We start from the raw sequence: 14,852 nt of genomic DNA, 5'->3' as shown, positions 1-14,852 counted from the left end.
ACTCGAATATTGAGAACAGCGATATTTTAATTTTTCCAAATAATATTATTTTTCTATTATGTATATCTCATTTTAATCAATTCTTGTTTAGTCTCGAATATCGAAAGTATCGATATTTCGAACCCGATCTCTGCTTGTATCACTAGTGTCCAATTGAATTTCGAACAGTGATGCCATTTATAGCGTAAAGATCGTGCATAATCATAACATTTTTTACGGTTTTTATTACAAAAAAAAAACATAAAAATAGATATCGCGCCATATATATTCGTAAATTGGAATTAAAAACACGAATTTTAAGACATTTCCCGTCGAAATTTGTGCTCGTTTTTGGAAAAGCCGCTCTCCTGAACCTTTACCGTATGTATGTACATATAGTTTCCACAATATCAAGATTTTGTAATTTTAAATTATTTTGTATATGTTTCGAAATGAATCTTCATACAATTAATCTTTATGTTTCGAAATGGATCTTCATACAATTAATCTTTTCGTTTCATTAAAGTGGCATTGCTGCAGATTTTCAATGCTAGCGAAGAAGAAGCACACAAAATGAGTAGGAAAAATGGCGGCGAAATTGAAGCGACAAGCTACAAAATCATTATACCAAGCTCTTAGCTGACAACGACGGCGCACAAATTCAAAAATACTTTGAGTGGCGAATGGAGAAATATAGAGTTGAAACAAAATCATTGCCTGAAAATTTTGTGAAAACGCGCACATTGAATAGAATTAATTAGTCGGTCGCATATACGTGCACCGTTAAAATAATAACACTTGGGGAATATATGTATGCAAATATTTTTTGGTGATTCAATTTAGACTGAATAAAAGAGAATTAAGAATAAAAAGCAAGCTGATACATAGGATGTAAACATTTTTTATTTGTTGTAAAAATATTGGACAATAAGTTTTGAAAAATTATCCAAATTGATTTAAAAGTGCATTTGGACCAAGTAAAAAAGAGTAACGAGCAAGGAAAGCGGTAAAGTAAAGGATATATTGCGCAATGGCTACTTTTCAAATTCATCAAGACGCCGAGAAGGAAAATCCCCATATAGCTGTTCCACTAAAAGAGAAAAATGTAGTTACCTGTAGCAACAGAGTGAATGTTCTACAACCATCTGGGTTTGGTGGCGCCGCCGTCCCAATCAAAGGAAAGCTTAGTGATGGTGTTAGTCGCACTAATTTTGCTGTGCTGAATGCAAATAACAATGTGGCACATGGACGTAATATAACTGGTGTTACAGCAGGTAGCAAAGTGGTAAGTATTTTCACAAAACTGGTGTAAAAATATATTTAATTAAATTGATAATTAAACGCATGCGTGGCAAATAGTATTTTGTTAGAGTTTCTTTTAGATTTTTTATATTAGTGGTAAATTAATAAAAATAAGTGTAACAGGACATGTAAAAATCCACTAAAATAACGGGTTCCTGCTCAAAACTCTTATCCAACACAAATATAGAGATTATTTTTGTATTTTGTCAAAATTCAAATATTTTAACTTCATTGTTTCAGGCTTTTCGTGAAGTGGGGAATGCTAAAACGCATAATGACAATAATTCAGTATTTGCAGCTGCAGCTATTAAGCAAACTGTAGTAGAGCAGTTCAAATCATTTTCAGTTTATGAGGATCAACCAGATGAGAGTTTGCAGACATATCATCGTTTCGGTGCTAACAGTGCATCAATTCCTCTTGCTAATGGAAAGGAAAATATATATTTTGATCAACAAAATAATCCAAATAAAAATGACTATAAGCAGTAAGAGTTTGGTTAAGCTCACTTAGTTTCTGTATTGATTATTATTCATCTTTGCAGTGATGGTCCGCAGAAAGAAAATAAAGTATATGACGACTGCCTTTTGGATACCACGCCAATGTCAGTATCAGAGGTTCTTTCACCAATGTCCGTAGACCGTTCCCAAGTGGGCATTGCTCAACAATCGGAATCGGAATTGATTGATGTTGACAATGACGATAAAAAGAGTACTGATACAACTACAGAGGAAGAGGAACAACAGCGGCGTCTTATTATTCCCCGTAATGATCGTCAACGCTTTTTTGAAGTGGTGGAATATCAAAGAAATATATTGGAATATTTCCATGAAAGTGAGGTATGTTGTGTTCAAGAATTTAGATAGGTATCCAAAAACTGATTATGTTTTAAAATTGTCTCCAAAACTTGGAGCAATTGTTTAGGACAATTTTGAAAATATAGTTCCTTATACATATTTTCATAACTGATAGAAGAAATTTACTCAATGCAGATTTTAAATACGAAACGATTAGCCTAAATACATATTTTTCAAATATCTTGTCTGCTTTCCCGCCACATGAGTGTTTCACCCCCTAGCATTGAACATAAGGGATGATTTACTCAGCTGCTGTTATTAATTTTTAAATTCGTATTTCGTTGACGGCAAGCACATTGTAACAAGATGGCAATTTCTCTAAAGACTAAATATAGTTTAATGAAAAAACATATTAATTTATTTTTAATATTAGATTTTGATAGAATAATTAAATAAAAATCAACGTGAAGTTTTGTTGAACTGGTCGTAAAACTCTTTAGATACATAATTTTTGTTTAAATCCCTATTCAACATCTCGTTTTGCTTTCTTTGCTCTACTGCAAGACGCGCATTATACCGTATGTGATCGTCCAGTAATTGTTTTTGATTTCTTTCCAACTCTAACTGCTTTAACATCAATTCTCGATCCATATTTAGAGCATACTGTTCCCACTGTTTGTCCATAAGCTGTTGATCAGTTTGCTTTTTCTTGTTGGTAATTTTTTGTTGTAATTGTTCCTCATGGAATTTAGCCAGTTCATCAGCAGACATACCTCGGTACATAAAGGCAATTTTTTTTGTTGGATTTGTCCTTGACTGTGCTGCATCCGGATTTTCAGTAAGCATATCACTAGTGAGCATATTATAGATTTCAGCTAAATCGTCTTCGTTGTTTTCTTTTTTTTCACGAATACGATCGAATCTTTTAGATTTTGCTAGTTGTGTGTTATAATCATAAATAGCTGCTGTCATTTGGTTACGTATTTTCCGCTCTGAATTCGCCATATCCTCAAGACGTTTATCCCGAGAAGCAATTGATTCCTGCATTATTAAATCGGCCTTGATACGATCCTCTTCAGCTTGCTTGCGTTCTTGAACTTGTTGATCTAACCATGCACGTTGCTGAGCCCGCTGGCGCAATTTTCGTTCACTATGGCCCAGATCTTCACCTGAGAAAATTTGTGCACTAGAAATTCCAAGGCGTACATCGTCGTCGGCCACGCGTGCCGGTAAAGCTCTTTTGATCCTATTTGGATCGTTTAAATCAAATTCACGGCGCTGATCTTTACGCTGAAAACGACAGCGATAATAATTGAGATCTGCTTCGGCAACACGCTTTCGTTTATCCATTTCTAGAGACTTTGCATAAATTGCTAGTTGCTGGCGCTGGGTCTGGTCTTCATAACGCCGTTCGCATTCAGCTTCAACCTGCCTTTGCTTGTTTTTTTCCGCAATTTGTCGTTCCAGTGCGCCCAAATCCAACTATATAAAAAAAAATTAGATTAGAGTCAAAATAAAAACTGTGTAAAACCTACGCCAAAGAGTCTCTGTTTAGCATTAAATATCCTGCTTTTCCGTTCATCCTCAAATTGTAAACGCCTTTGCAGTTTAGCGGACTCATTTATATCATCCTTAGTCGCAATTGGAATCTTAAACATATGGAGTTTACTCTTTGAATAGAAAAGTTTCCAAAATTTATAATATGATATACACACAACTAAAAAATAAAGTATTTATTTATCAGTTATTTGTTGAAAAGCTCACTAGCTACTGACTGAATATATGTACATATTTTTTGTAAAGTAAAAAGTAATAAACTAACGTTTGTTTGTTGGTAGCTGGGCAACGCGTATTGTTGTGTATCTACAAATTATTGAAAAGTGAATCCGTAACAAGTTATGACGCTCCCCATATCAAACTATTTAGGATTTTGAATTTTTAAGAACTACTTTAATAACTTCTGAATCAATATAATTCTTATATAAAATTTTACAGAAAAAACATCGACCCAAGCCGTACTACATGCGCCGCCAGGCCGACATTAATCATTCAATGCGTACGATTCTCGTAGATTGGTTAGTTGAAGTGTCTGAAGAGTACAATTTGGATACAGAAACACTATATCTTTCCGTTTCTTATATTGATCGATTTCTCAGCCAAATGTCTGTGGTACGCAGCAAACTGCAATTAGTTGGTACCGCAGCCATGTACATTGCATCGTAAGTTTGAAAGTAAAACCTACATTTGCCAATATTTATATATAACTAAATGTTATTTATGTAACTATATATATTATAATTTTTTTTATTAACAAAAAATATAGAAAGTATGAAGAAATCTACCCTCCAGATGTTGGTGAATTTGTGTTCATTACCGATGATACCTATAATAAAGCCCAAGTTTTGCGGATGGAACAGATTATTTTGAAAATTTTAGCATTTGACTTATGCACGCCAACTGCGTATGTGTTTATCAACACTTATGCTGTATTGTTAAACATGACAGATAAGCTAAAATTTCTAACTCAGGTTAGAGAAATATTTTTAACAATATGCGAAAAATATCTTTATTTTACATTTGTAGTATATTTGTGAGTTATCACTTTTGGAAGCGGATCCGTATTTACGATTTCTACCATCATTAATGTCGGCTGCTGCTCATGCACTAGCTAGGCACCTATTGGACTATACAATTTGGAATTCAGAATTAGAAGAGATAACATCGTACAAATTAGAAGACCTCAAAGAGGTAATATTACACCTCTCTAAATCACACAAAGCGGCCACTAAACTTGCGCAGCAGGCTATACAGGAAAAATACAGGGCAGATAAGTAAGTACACTAGATTAACCAAAGTTTATGAAACAATATATATATTTTTAAAAAAATATAACAATTTATTTAAGGTATAAAAAAGTTTCAAGCATTAAACCTGTTGAACTGGACGATGAAGCATTCGAACTTCTAGTACGTAAAAATAATGGTTTGTTTAGCAACGAAGGGACCAACCTTGAAAAGATAACAACGAATTCAAACAATGAACATGTACAGCGAACAATTTCTCTGATGTTCAACTGATATGTATTATAGGTGACACATTGGAGATCGTATGTTATGAATTAGTGTTAATTGAAAAACGCTTAATTTTTGTTCGTATTTTATTTGTTCCCCGTTTTGATTTTTGTACAGAGGCTTGACTATCTTTTTTATCAAGCAACCGTTTAGCACGGTTACTTAAGATCATTATATTTTTAAATACATACAGATTTGTTGGAAATGCAGAATTTTCTCTAAATGTAAATTATAAATACTCTGTTATGATACTGTGAAAGTTAAAAAACACCCGATCTGAACACTTCTTCATTAAAAGTATTTTAGGTCAACTTTCAATTTATTTTATGGGTTGTCATTTTGCTAAAATCAATCACGGTTGCTTGAATATTATAGTAATGCCATTTAAGTGCATGTGTCTAAAAATAAACGGTACCCTAATCTTTTTATTTTTTTAGTATTTTTGTATTTTTAGTTGTTATTTGTCCTTTTAAATTATTTTATTCCCTACACTTCACAATATATCGATGTTAAACAAATTTAATCCACAGAAATATCGAAATTATATAAATAGAAAAGACGATTTGTCACAAAAATAATATATATAGTAATGGGAAATTCAAATATTATTTAATAAAACCCACAACATTAATAATAAAATATTCACACTAGATATAAGGTCTAGTAAAAAGAAATTATATTTTTGCCCTAAATTAATCAGGTTTAAGCGAAAAATGCTCCGTTTAATTGTATAACTTTTAGTATTTTGAAAGAAGCCGTCGCCCGATTGGCAGAAAACTTGGACAGTCTATTTTCATAAGCTCCCTTAAAATACTTTTTCACCAGCAAAATCATTCGCCATGGGCAGAAACAGGTAGTAATCACTTGGTGCAACCAACAACAAAGCTTCTTGAGCACCAAACACACAGCAAACCCTTCCTGCCGTCTTCACCAGCAACCATCCGCTTCAGATTTAGAGTTTGCGCACGTTTGACTGCTACAGTATAGGGACCATAAAAGCTATTAACATTTTCAGCGACCTTGCGATTTTTCCTTCGTCGAAATTATTTCATTTATGTTTAAATTGGTGCATTCAGTATTTCAATGTAATAAAATTAACTTAAATTTTGTTCCTGTATTAGTTTATATTTTTAATATGAATTAATATAGTTCTAGTTAAGCTACTTGCGCTAATGTATTTTTAAATAATGCTAGTTATTTGCATTCCCTGTATTTAAATTTTTTATAAAATAATTAAAATATACATTTAAAGAAATAAATAAAAACATATACCGAAAATTTACTAGCTTCAGTCAACACTAATTTTTAGACATTACAAATATACAGAAGTTTATTAAAGTGGAAACGTAAAACAGTAAAAAAAAAAATCATAAAAAATTTTAACAAGAATTATTTTAGATGATCACTAAATGCACCATTCTGCCATTTAGATATTGTTTATCATATTTCGTTGAAGTCTTTTCATAATCATAAATTTAAACCGTGTCCTTCTGTTTTACGTAATTATTTCAATTATTGAAATCTTTGCAATGTAGACTATTTTGGAGATATAATATGATTGTTTTTATTTTTTTTAATGAATATTTTTAATTATTCAAATTTTAGTACTAGAAAAATTTTACAAAAATAATACAATTAATGTAACATGCCACACTCTGCGAATGCATAAAATAATTTGAATCTCCTTCGAAAGCACGACACGTTACAAAGGGTGTAGCAGTTGATTTTTTAAGATGTATGATGATGAAAAATGCAGAGCTGAAGGTTAGTGTTAGTGTGGCATTTGTAGACATTATTTGCTGTACCTGTAGAAGGCTAAAATGTGCTACAGTCGAGCTACAATTGTTTACTTATATACAATTTTATTCATCTAATATCAATCGTTTCTCTTCTTTTAATGAGTATTTTTAAGAACAGTAAAAATTGCTCAATACAATATACAGCGATCATCGCAGCTGATGGGGATATTACTTTTATGGCGAGATATTCAAGGTATTTCTTGCAAATATTTTTGCTATATTGATTGGTATAGACAAATGTTTTCCATTCACAAAACTACTATTATAGATAAAAGAAACGAGTTTATTGCAAAATAATAAAGTTAATTATTTTTTAATTTATGATTTTCTTTACAATTCAATAAGTTTTTACAATGCTTTGATAGTGATTTATAATGAGTCTGCAATTTGACTATATATTAAACCAACAGCATTAATAACAAGATAATTAACATTTTATCGCTTATGCACATTTATAATTATATAGTACTTTAGTGCATATTATATGGACGACTGTATAATAAACTTAACTTGTTTATGTATTTTTAATATGCGAATCTGGTATCTGGATGAAATTCCAATTTATCTAAAGCTGGATTACAAGCGAAATTTATCATCGGTGGTGGACCGCACATTAACACCAAAGTATCTTCAGAAGCTGGGAAAAGATGTTGTTTAATCATGTCATCGTTTATAAAGCCGACATCATATATCCAGCCTGTGTAATAAATAAAGATTTAGTATTAACTACCGCTATAATACTTGATTTATTTATGTATTTACATTGTCAATTAAATAGTTTTATACCTGATAAAAGTTTAACTATGTATACATTTTTTACGTTATACGTTTATCCACTTAGTAACTAAAACGCATATCAGCATGATGACCGATGCGCTCCAAGCCGGGTATACAAGTATAATTGACCATCGGTGGTGGACCACACAGTAAGCAAAGCGTGTTTGAACTCGGCAAAAAAAGTTGAGAGCGCATCATTTCATCATTGACATACCCAACGCTATATGGCCAGACTGATATAAAAATTATCCAAAAGCAGCATTTAAAAAGAAAATCAATTAGTGCTTCAGATATTGATCGAAAAATCAAAGGAAGCACATAATAAACACTGAATATTTTCTATTTTCACAACTCTCATGTGATGTAGTAGTAGTACATAATATATATGTATGGTTAATGGGCCTGAGAAATTAAACAACATATGCTTTTTCATTATATATTTATGTTGTTTCTTATTTACTCAAATAATTTATCCGCGGGAAAAGCCACATGCATGAGTAAAGCAGCAGCGGGTATAGAACCCTGGTGCAGTTTTGATAGCGCAGTTAAATATTTATAAAAGTGACTTAAAAATGTGTGAAGCTTTTAGTATATTGTACATAAATATACAACTCATAAGTTTTTAATTCAACAAATTTAACGATAGTTTAAGGTAGAAGGTGTTTTTTTATAAGTCAAATCATTGTATTTATAAATAATATGCATATAGAAGTATTTATATTTACCTTCAGAAGCTTTATCAATCGTATACCACACCTTTAATTGATCTGGATATTTTTTGACTAAATCGTCCAATTCGTTACGCAACAAAATATCGGCTTCACTCTAAACAGAGCAAATAGCCACAATTCAAAAAATACATTCACATAAATTATTTTATTTGTCTTACCTGATTGGCAAATAATAGGGCAAGTTCAGTTTTGTCTTTATCATTGTGTTTTAGAACATCCCGTATTAGCTGTAACATTGGTGTAATTCCAGTGCCACCGGATATCATATTTACACGCTTTGCCGTTATAGTCTTTGGTGGATCTTTTCGAAGCTTCTTAACTTGAAAACGGCCTTGACCTTGATATTGTAATCGTCCGGAAGGACCACGGAAGGAGATTTTATCGCCGATATTCATTTGATCTAAATATTGTGTCATTTTGCCACCTCCTGGGAATTTTGGATGAACATTCTTAAAATATACTTTAATGACCAAATCGACATAACCAACGTCATCATCACTGGATATTGGAGTATAAGGACGAATGACCAATTCGTTATCTATGGTTGCGATCAAATGAATGTGCTGTCCAACTGGTAATCCAAGAACATGTTGATTCGATGGTAAACCAAACCGAAAACGTCGAGTATCGTGGCTAAGAATTTCTTTCTCAATTAATGGCAACTGATATTTGTCATTTGGATCAACTAGTGTGCGCAGGCGAGCGGTGCGATTGGGTTCAGGTCGTGGTTTCGACGATTTCTTATTAAGAATATAATTAATGATAGCAGCACCCACCACCACTGCTGCAATACCAACTACAATTGGAACTAACTTAAAAAAAAAATTCAATTAGTAAAACAATTATCAATAATTAAATGATATACACATTGTTACATAAAAAAAATTAAGTAATGAAATTATTAATACAATTATATAAAATTACTGAAAACTTATTAAAGAACAAAAGTACACAAATATGTTATAGTATACTATAAAGGTTATTTCAATGAGCAATATGAGGTGAGTGTGTAATGTCCAAAGTGTTCGTTACTTATCTTGATATGTGTACGTTATCTCTTTAAAAATCTTAGCGAACAATTGTTCAGCAATAACTTTATATTATTTAAAAATTAATTTATAACAAAGGAATAGTACTTTGCCAGTTGCATAATTACAAAACTAATTTAATAATGGAATTTCGACAGAGAAGTTTTTAACTACGCCACCAAAATAAATTAATATAATATATATTTAGATACGTTTATATCCATATATACTGAATATGTATGACAAAAACTCTGAGACTGAGACTCCCACATGCGTGTTAACTTTCAGAATTAGCACAAACAACTATTTTTTGTTTGATTAAGTAAATGTTTTGCTTACATCTAAATCAGCCATTTTTGTGATTTTACACCACACGTATATAAATAATATACCGATGAACTTTAACACACCAATTCACTAGATTTCTATTAAAAATAACCGCGTTTAATTTGAAATGTGCTTTTTCGTCTGATTGCTTGTATTTCACTATTTTAACGTGAATGCATGAGCGGGCTAAAAACACACAGCTCGTCAAAAGCAGCTGTTAGCTATGCCGGCTCTCACTCCACTAAGGTTACTGGAACAACTACAGCTATTAGTTAAAATAGAGATACAGATAATGCTTACATATATACATATGCGCATACACATATATACTACATATAAAAACAATTGTTTAATATTGACACACGTAATGATGAGTTTTGCTTTTTCGAGCAAATTATATACATAAAAAATAAATTAAAATGGAGAAAATATGAGTATTATACAATGTTCTCTTAAATTATTAAAAACGATAACGTGCATATGTATACATACATACATACATATGTATTTGTTTGAGCAAATAATGTATAATATATAAGCTTGAATATTAGTCTAAAATTGATGTGTCCTTAATGGAATGGGCGATGAAAGTAATATTTCATATTACCAGCCGAACTAAAATTATTGAAGTTCATTTCAACGTACTGAATATACTTTATTATGAGTTATATTCGTAACTTTAAAGGAGAGTTTTTATGTTTCCGAATTTGTAATGCATTACTATTGTGCGAATACATCGAGTAATTTTATGCTTTCTCATTAGATAGTTTAACATACATATGTACATATGGGTATATATGCAATTTCGTAAGTCACGTATACATTCGTACGTTATTATATCAGGACTTACATGCGTTTCGTATAACGGACGAGCCATTGGTAGAATATTAATATTAAAAATCGTTGTTTGAAGATGTAGATATATATTCACACGACATCCAATTAGTCGCTATCAACTCGTAACTACAACACCTCAAAGGCACTACAGATTTGAATTATACAAATAATTATATTAAGTTATGGACGAATTTTAAACAAATATTTACCTAGGTATCTTATAATGTCGTTATTTGTGTGTAATATTCCTTAGTGCCTTTTAATCTTTGCCGTAATAAGTACTTTCCATTTGAGGGATTGCACTGAAAGAGAAATACGTAGAGATATTCCTAATTTAATGTTGTACAAAATTTACGTCACAATTTAATGGTTTATGGGATGAAATTGGCAGATGGAATGTGCTGTTCGATATTTCTAATGTAATATCGATTTTGCAACCGAGTTGATTACAGAACAAGAACGAAGAATTGTCCACTCTTATTTCGTAATGATGTGGGAGAATGGAAGAAATCTGCAGAACATATGCTGCTCTATAATTATTCTTCCTCAGTTGTAGCCTTTTTATACATGTACATATGTATGTAGGTGTATATCTGGCACGAAATATGACTTTTTATACAACAACAAAACGATGGGTATAATATATACATAAATATAACCTTGCTGGTCCAATTCTTTAATTACGTATTGAGTACTGTCAAATTTTATATTGTTACTTTTCTTGGATTAACAGCTATCCCTTGTGCTTTTCATTTATGTCGAAATATTTAATAACACTGTGATGACAACGTCCGATGATAGTAGGCACGGACTAACGTTAACAAAACCACATCGAGCTAATTGGAATGTAATGCTTCTTAAGGAATGTTAATGGATTTAATAATTGGGATGAATGAAAGGATAGAAAATGACTACATTATTATTTATTATTTCATTTAATTTCCAACTTCTTTAAATGGAAAGAGTGCATTGAAGTCTGGCCGTACTTACAACTTCCAGCGGCTTTTGCCGGTATACATTTAAGCACATTTATAAATAAGAGATTTGTTCACAAACCCTTGTGGTAAAATTTCAAAAACATTTTATTATACTATCGTCAAGGTAAAGAAAATAATTTGAAGAAATACTGCGCAGGCATTGGACTTTTTCTTACAATTAGAAATCTTTGAATTGGATTATTTCTATTCGTTCAACTTTTGTTCCGTTTGTTTTCATTATTTTGCATCTTTTCTCTTACATTTCGTACATTAGGGCGAGATATACTACAAACAATTTTCGTTCTATGAGCAGAGAACGTATATTTACAGAGAAGGTCCAACAACGGACAGGCGTGTAAACTGTCAAAAGCTAACAAAATGCGATGAGCGTGTTTCACCACAGCAGTCGTTTGCGCATTGTAAATATACGAGTCTGTAAGCGTACATTTCTAAACATTGAAATTAACATATTTTTTCCCATTGGCTCTAACAACTACTCAGTTCTGTTATTGTCGTGCCCCTGATGTTAAGTGGTGAAACACGCTAATAATTTTCTGTGGTGAAACACGCTCATCCAAAACAGTAAATATCCCAAAAATGAAATATCCCTAAATTTGGCAACGCGGTGGACCTTCTCTGTAAATATACGTTCTCTGGTAATATCACACAAATTTTATAATAAGTCGTAGTAGCTGCTTTAACGTATGAACAGATGGCGCTAAGAATGAGCAGCTGTTGGTAATAGTGTTTCAGTGCTTTCAATAAACGTCAATTGGAACGGATTTAACAAATTTAGGCAACAATCGTTCTTTCTCACATTGTTCGTCGTAAGGTGCAGACATGGCGTAAGTACTGACTGTAGTTGCGTCGTGGTTTTAGATTTCTTTTTTCGTCTTTTTTTTTTTTTTGTATAAAATACCTGCAACCAAAAAAACCAGCTTTTTGGTTTATTAATAATCTATTGTAGTTTGGAAATGGTTGCTATAATAATGTTAAAATTTTTGGCATAATTCTAAAGGTTATTCTCGTTTAGAATTTTAGCTTAAATTTTATACAATTAAAATTTAGCATGTATGCAAATAGACCGAAATATTTTGAGCTAAAATTTATACATATGTTCCTTTCTTTTTTTTTTTAAAGGTCGAAAGTGTCTCGCGATACACTCTATGAGTCGGTTAACGCAGTTTTGGAATTCTCCCAAAAGAAGAAGCGTGGATTTTTGGAGACATGTGAACTACAAATTGGTCTTAAAAACTACGATCCTCAAAAGGATAAGCGTTTCTCCGGCACTGTCAAGTACGTGGGTAGCACCTGAGTTGATTTGCGATATGTGGTTATGCAACACAATGCATTACACATGGTTCACACAACTCAGGTAGCCAAGAGATATAAGCTGTAAACTTATCTCTTGGCGGACCTCAACTCAGGGTCTTAAAATCAAATTGAGTAGATCTTTTGACCGAATTTTAGTTTTAAGATAGAAAAAATGATGAACTGTGTAAGTTTAGTTTATATGATTACAATTCATTGTTCGATGTGATGTTAGAAAATATTTTGCATGTATTACCTGAAAACCATAAGAGCCTTTTGGTTTATTTGTGGATAGAAATGACTGATCAATATTGAATATGAATTTTTGTTTGATATAAATATGAATACATCTTATAAAAATGTTTCTCTTGATTAATAGATTGAAGCATATCCCACGTCCCAAGATGAAGGTGTGCATTCTCGGTGACCAACAGCATTGTGACGAAGCTAAAGCTAATGGTGTGGAATGTATGGATGCAGAGGCTTTGAAAAAACTGAATAAGAACAAAAAATTAGTGAAAAAACTAGCAAAGTCCTACGATGCATTTTTGGCTTCAGAATCACTGATTAAGCAAATTCCTCGTTTGTTGGGTCCAGGTTTGAATAAGGCCGGTAAATTCCCTGGTCTGTTGTCGCATACAGAGTCCATGATGGCTAAAATTGAAGAAGTGAAATCAACCATCAAGTTCCAAATGAAAAAAGTATTGTGCTTATCCGTCGCTGTTGGTCATGTGGATATGAAGCCCGATGAGCTGGTGCAGAATATTCATTTGTCAATTAATTTCTTGGTTTCGCTTTTGAAGAAAAATTGGCAAAATGTGCGTTCGTTGCACATCAAGTCGTCTATGGGACCACCACAACGTTTGTACTAATGAAAAATTTTTATGTACGCCATATATATTTCTTTGGAAATAAATGTGTAAAGTAAAGATTTGTTTGCAATTTTTTGAAAGATACGAGTGCGTTGATAAACTATGGTTGGGCTTTTGAGTTGAATTACTAAACTATTTGCATTAGGAGCAAAAATATTTTTCACTCGTTTGTATCATTACAATTTAATTTTCTGAAGAATTATTTATTCAATCCGAATGTATGCTATGTTTATGGAAACTTCGATTACTTTCTGTTCATGTGCAAGGCTGTTTGCAAGATGTCCCACTTCATAAATCGGTAATATACTTACAAGATTGGCCGATACATAATTTTTGAGTTTAAGTTTACTTTTGAGTTTCATCGTTTATTTTTAATTGAATGTCACTTATTTTAGGTATTGGAAGGAGTTCGAAAAAATTTGTTTCTAATTCCAATAGATGTTGCATAAAAGAAGAGTGCAGTAATGACTGTCGCCGTTGCATCCTTTGTTGATATCTACGACGATTAATAAGAACTGTTCGTTTGAAAACCATCAGAAGATTTTTACACTTTTCTAAAAGTTTGCGCCGCGTTCTTAAATTCTTTTCATGAGTAAATTTAATTGCCAATGTTTGAAATTGAAGAGACAAAGATGAAGCAGTATTTTCTGCAAAGCCTTCATAAATTATGTCCCCTGAAAGTTTTTAGATTACACAAATTTAGTATTCCTTTACAATATTCTTAAATTACCTTCGATGTCCATTATTCATCGATATAATAGCAATAATAGCTTCGTCGGAAAAACGAAAATAATTATTTTATAGGCATAGAACTGTACAATGATAATAATATACAGCAGGAGATATTGTGCATTTAATTCTTGTGTTTTCCATTAGACTATGTCCAGGCAGAGAAACTTTGCTCGGAAATAATAAACTTCAATCAAAGTGAATTCACTTCCTTTCGATATTTCCAACACAGTGCTGCATATTAAGCACGTATGAATATGTCGATTTGCGCGATATTTGTCAAAATAGAATTTTTAGGGTTGTATTTTTATTTTATG

At 32.0% G+C, this 14,852-nt stretch overlaps 4 protein-coding genes across 11 annotated transcripts; 2 read left to right on the top strand and 2 right to left on the bottom strand.

Moving 5' to 3' along the window:
* Window positions 1-538: 538 nt before the first annotated feature.
* On the top strand, window positions 539-6,461 carry LOC105227418 (G2/mitotic-specific cyclin-A). Its single transcript, XM_011206757.4, has 7 exons — window positions 539-1,264; window positions 1,522-1,766; window positions 1,824-2,118; window positions 4,072-4,295; window positions 4,400-4,604; window positions 4,660-4,907; window positions 4,982-6,461. Exons 1-7 carry the CDS (start codon window positions 1,010-1,012, stop codon window positions 5,151-5,153), a joined length of 1,644 nt encoding a protein of 547 aa, XP_011205059.2. The 5' UTR covers window positions 539-1,009; the 3' UTR covers window positions 5,154-6,461.
* LOC105227417 (RIB43A-like with coiled-coils protein 2) lies at window positions 2,469-4,049 on the bottom strand. Of its 3 annotated transcripts, none has more exons than XM_049456975.1 (3): window positions 3,899-4,049; window positions 3,612-3,746; window positions 2,469-3,558 (listed from the first exon to the last, which is right to left on the bottom strand). In XM_049456975.1, the coding sequence occupies exons 2-3, from the start codon at window positions 3,732-3,734 to the stop codon at window positions 2,536-2,538; spliced, it is 1,146 nt and encodes a 381-aa protein (XP_049312932.1). In that variant the 5' UTR covers window positions 3,735-3,746; window positions 3,899-4,049; the 3' UTR covers window positions 2,469-2,535. The 3 variants fall into 3 exon arrangements, with proteins under 3 accessions (XP_049312932.1, XP_049312931.1, XP_011205058.1); XM_049456974.1 differs by having other exon boundaries at window positions 3,612-3,793; window positions 3,899-4,048; XM_011206756.3 differs by lacking the exon at window positions 3,899-4,049 and having other exon boundaries at window positions 3,612-3,878.
* Window positions 6,462-7,228: 767 nt separating the features above from the next.
* Window positions 7,229-11,874, bottom strand: LOC105227416 (NADH-cytochrome b5 reductase 3). 6 transcript variants are annotated; one of them, XM_011206752.4, is made up of 6 exons: window positions 11,637-11,874; window positions 10,856-10,948; window positions 10,660-10,791; window positions 8,613-9,266; window positions 8,449-8,548; window positions 7,229-7,643 (listed from the first exon to the last, which is right to left on the bottom strand). In XM_011206752.4, the coding sequence occupies exons 3-6, from the start codon at window positions 10,684-10,686 to the stop codon at window positions 7,471-7,473; spliced, it is 954 nt and encodes a 317-aa protein (XP_011205054.1). In that variant the 5' UTR covers window positions 10,687-10,791; window positions 10,856-10,948; window positions 11,637-11,874; the 3' UTR covers window positions 7,229-7,470. The 6 variants fall into 6 exon arrangements, 5 of the variants coding, with proteins under 5 accessions (XP_011205054.1, XP_011205055.1, XP_049312934.1 ...); XM_011206753.4 differs by lacking the exon at window positions 11,637-11,874 and adding an exon at window positions 11,002-11,126; XR_852631.4 differs by lacking the exons at window positions 10,660-10,791; window positions 10,856-10,948; window positions 11,637-11,874 and adding exons at window positions 7,733-7,956; window positions 9,695-9,815 and having other exon boundaries at window positions 7,283-7,643.
* A 438-nt stretch (window positions 11,875-12,312) lies between these two features.
* On the top strand, window positions 12,313-13,863 carry LOC105227415 (60S ribosomal protein L10a-2). The gene is made up of 3 exons (XM_011206750.3): window positions 12,313-12,468; window positions 12,764-12,919; window positions 13,314-13,863. Exons 1-3 carry the CDS (start codon window positions 12,464-12,466, stop codon window positions 13,804-13,806), a joined length of 654 nt encoding a protein of 217 aa, XP_011205052.1. The 5' UTR covers window positions 12,313-12,463; the 3' UTR covers window positions 13,807-13,863.
* The last annotated feature ends 989 nt before the right edge of the window (window positions 13,864-14,852 follow it).

This window comes from Bactrocera dorsalis, chromosome 5 (assembly GCF_023373825.1).
Source record: "Bactrocera dorsalis isolate Fly_Bdor chromosome 5, ASM2337382v1, whole genome shotgun sequence".
Classification (NCBI taxonomy): domain Eukaryota; kingdom Metazoa; phylum Arthropoda; class Insecta; order Diptera; family Tephritidae; genus Bactrocera; species Bactrocera dorsalis.
Note: the sequence above shows the minus strand (reverse complement) of the source record. Positions and strands in the feature narration are given on the sequence as shown.

Coding starts and splice junctions, on each gene's coding strand:
- LOC105227415 (XM_011206750.3), top strand. Junction 12,920..13,313: donor CGTTTCTCCGGCACTGTCAA/GTACGTGGGTAG, acceptor CTTGATTAATAG/ATTGAAGCATATCCCACGTC.
- LOC105227417 (XM_049456975.1), bottom strand. CDS start 3,734: ATGTTTAAGATTCCAATTGCGACTAAGGATGATATAAATGAGTCCGCT. Junction 3,559..3,611: donor CTAAACAGAGACTCTTTGGC/GTAGGTTTTACA, acceptor TTTTTTATATAG/TTGGATTTGGGCGCACTGGA.
- LOC105227418 (XM_011206757.4), top strand. CDS start 1,010: ATGGCTACTTTTCAAATTCATCAAGACGCCGAGAAGGAAAATCCCCAT. Junction 1,767..1,823: donor AATAAAAATGACTATAAGCA/GTAAGAGTTTGG, acceptor TCATCTTTGCAG/TGATGGTCCGCAGAAAGAAA. Junction 4,605..4,659: donor AGCTAAAATTTCTAACTCAG/GTTAGAGAAATA, acceptor TTACATTTGTAG/TATATTTGTGAGTTATCACT.
- LOC105227416 (XM_011206751.4), bottom strand. CDS start 9,754: ATGTGGGAGTCTCAGTCTCAGAGTTTTTGTCATACATATTCAGTATAT. Junction 8,549..8,612: donor CCCTATTATTTGCCAATCAG/GTAAGACAAATA, acceptor TGCTCTGTTTAG/AGTGAAGCCGATATTTTGTT. Junction 7,644..8,448: donor GATTGATAAAGCTTCTGAAG/GTAAATATAAAT, acceptor TTTATTACACAG/GCTGGATATATGATGTCGGC.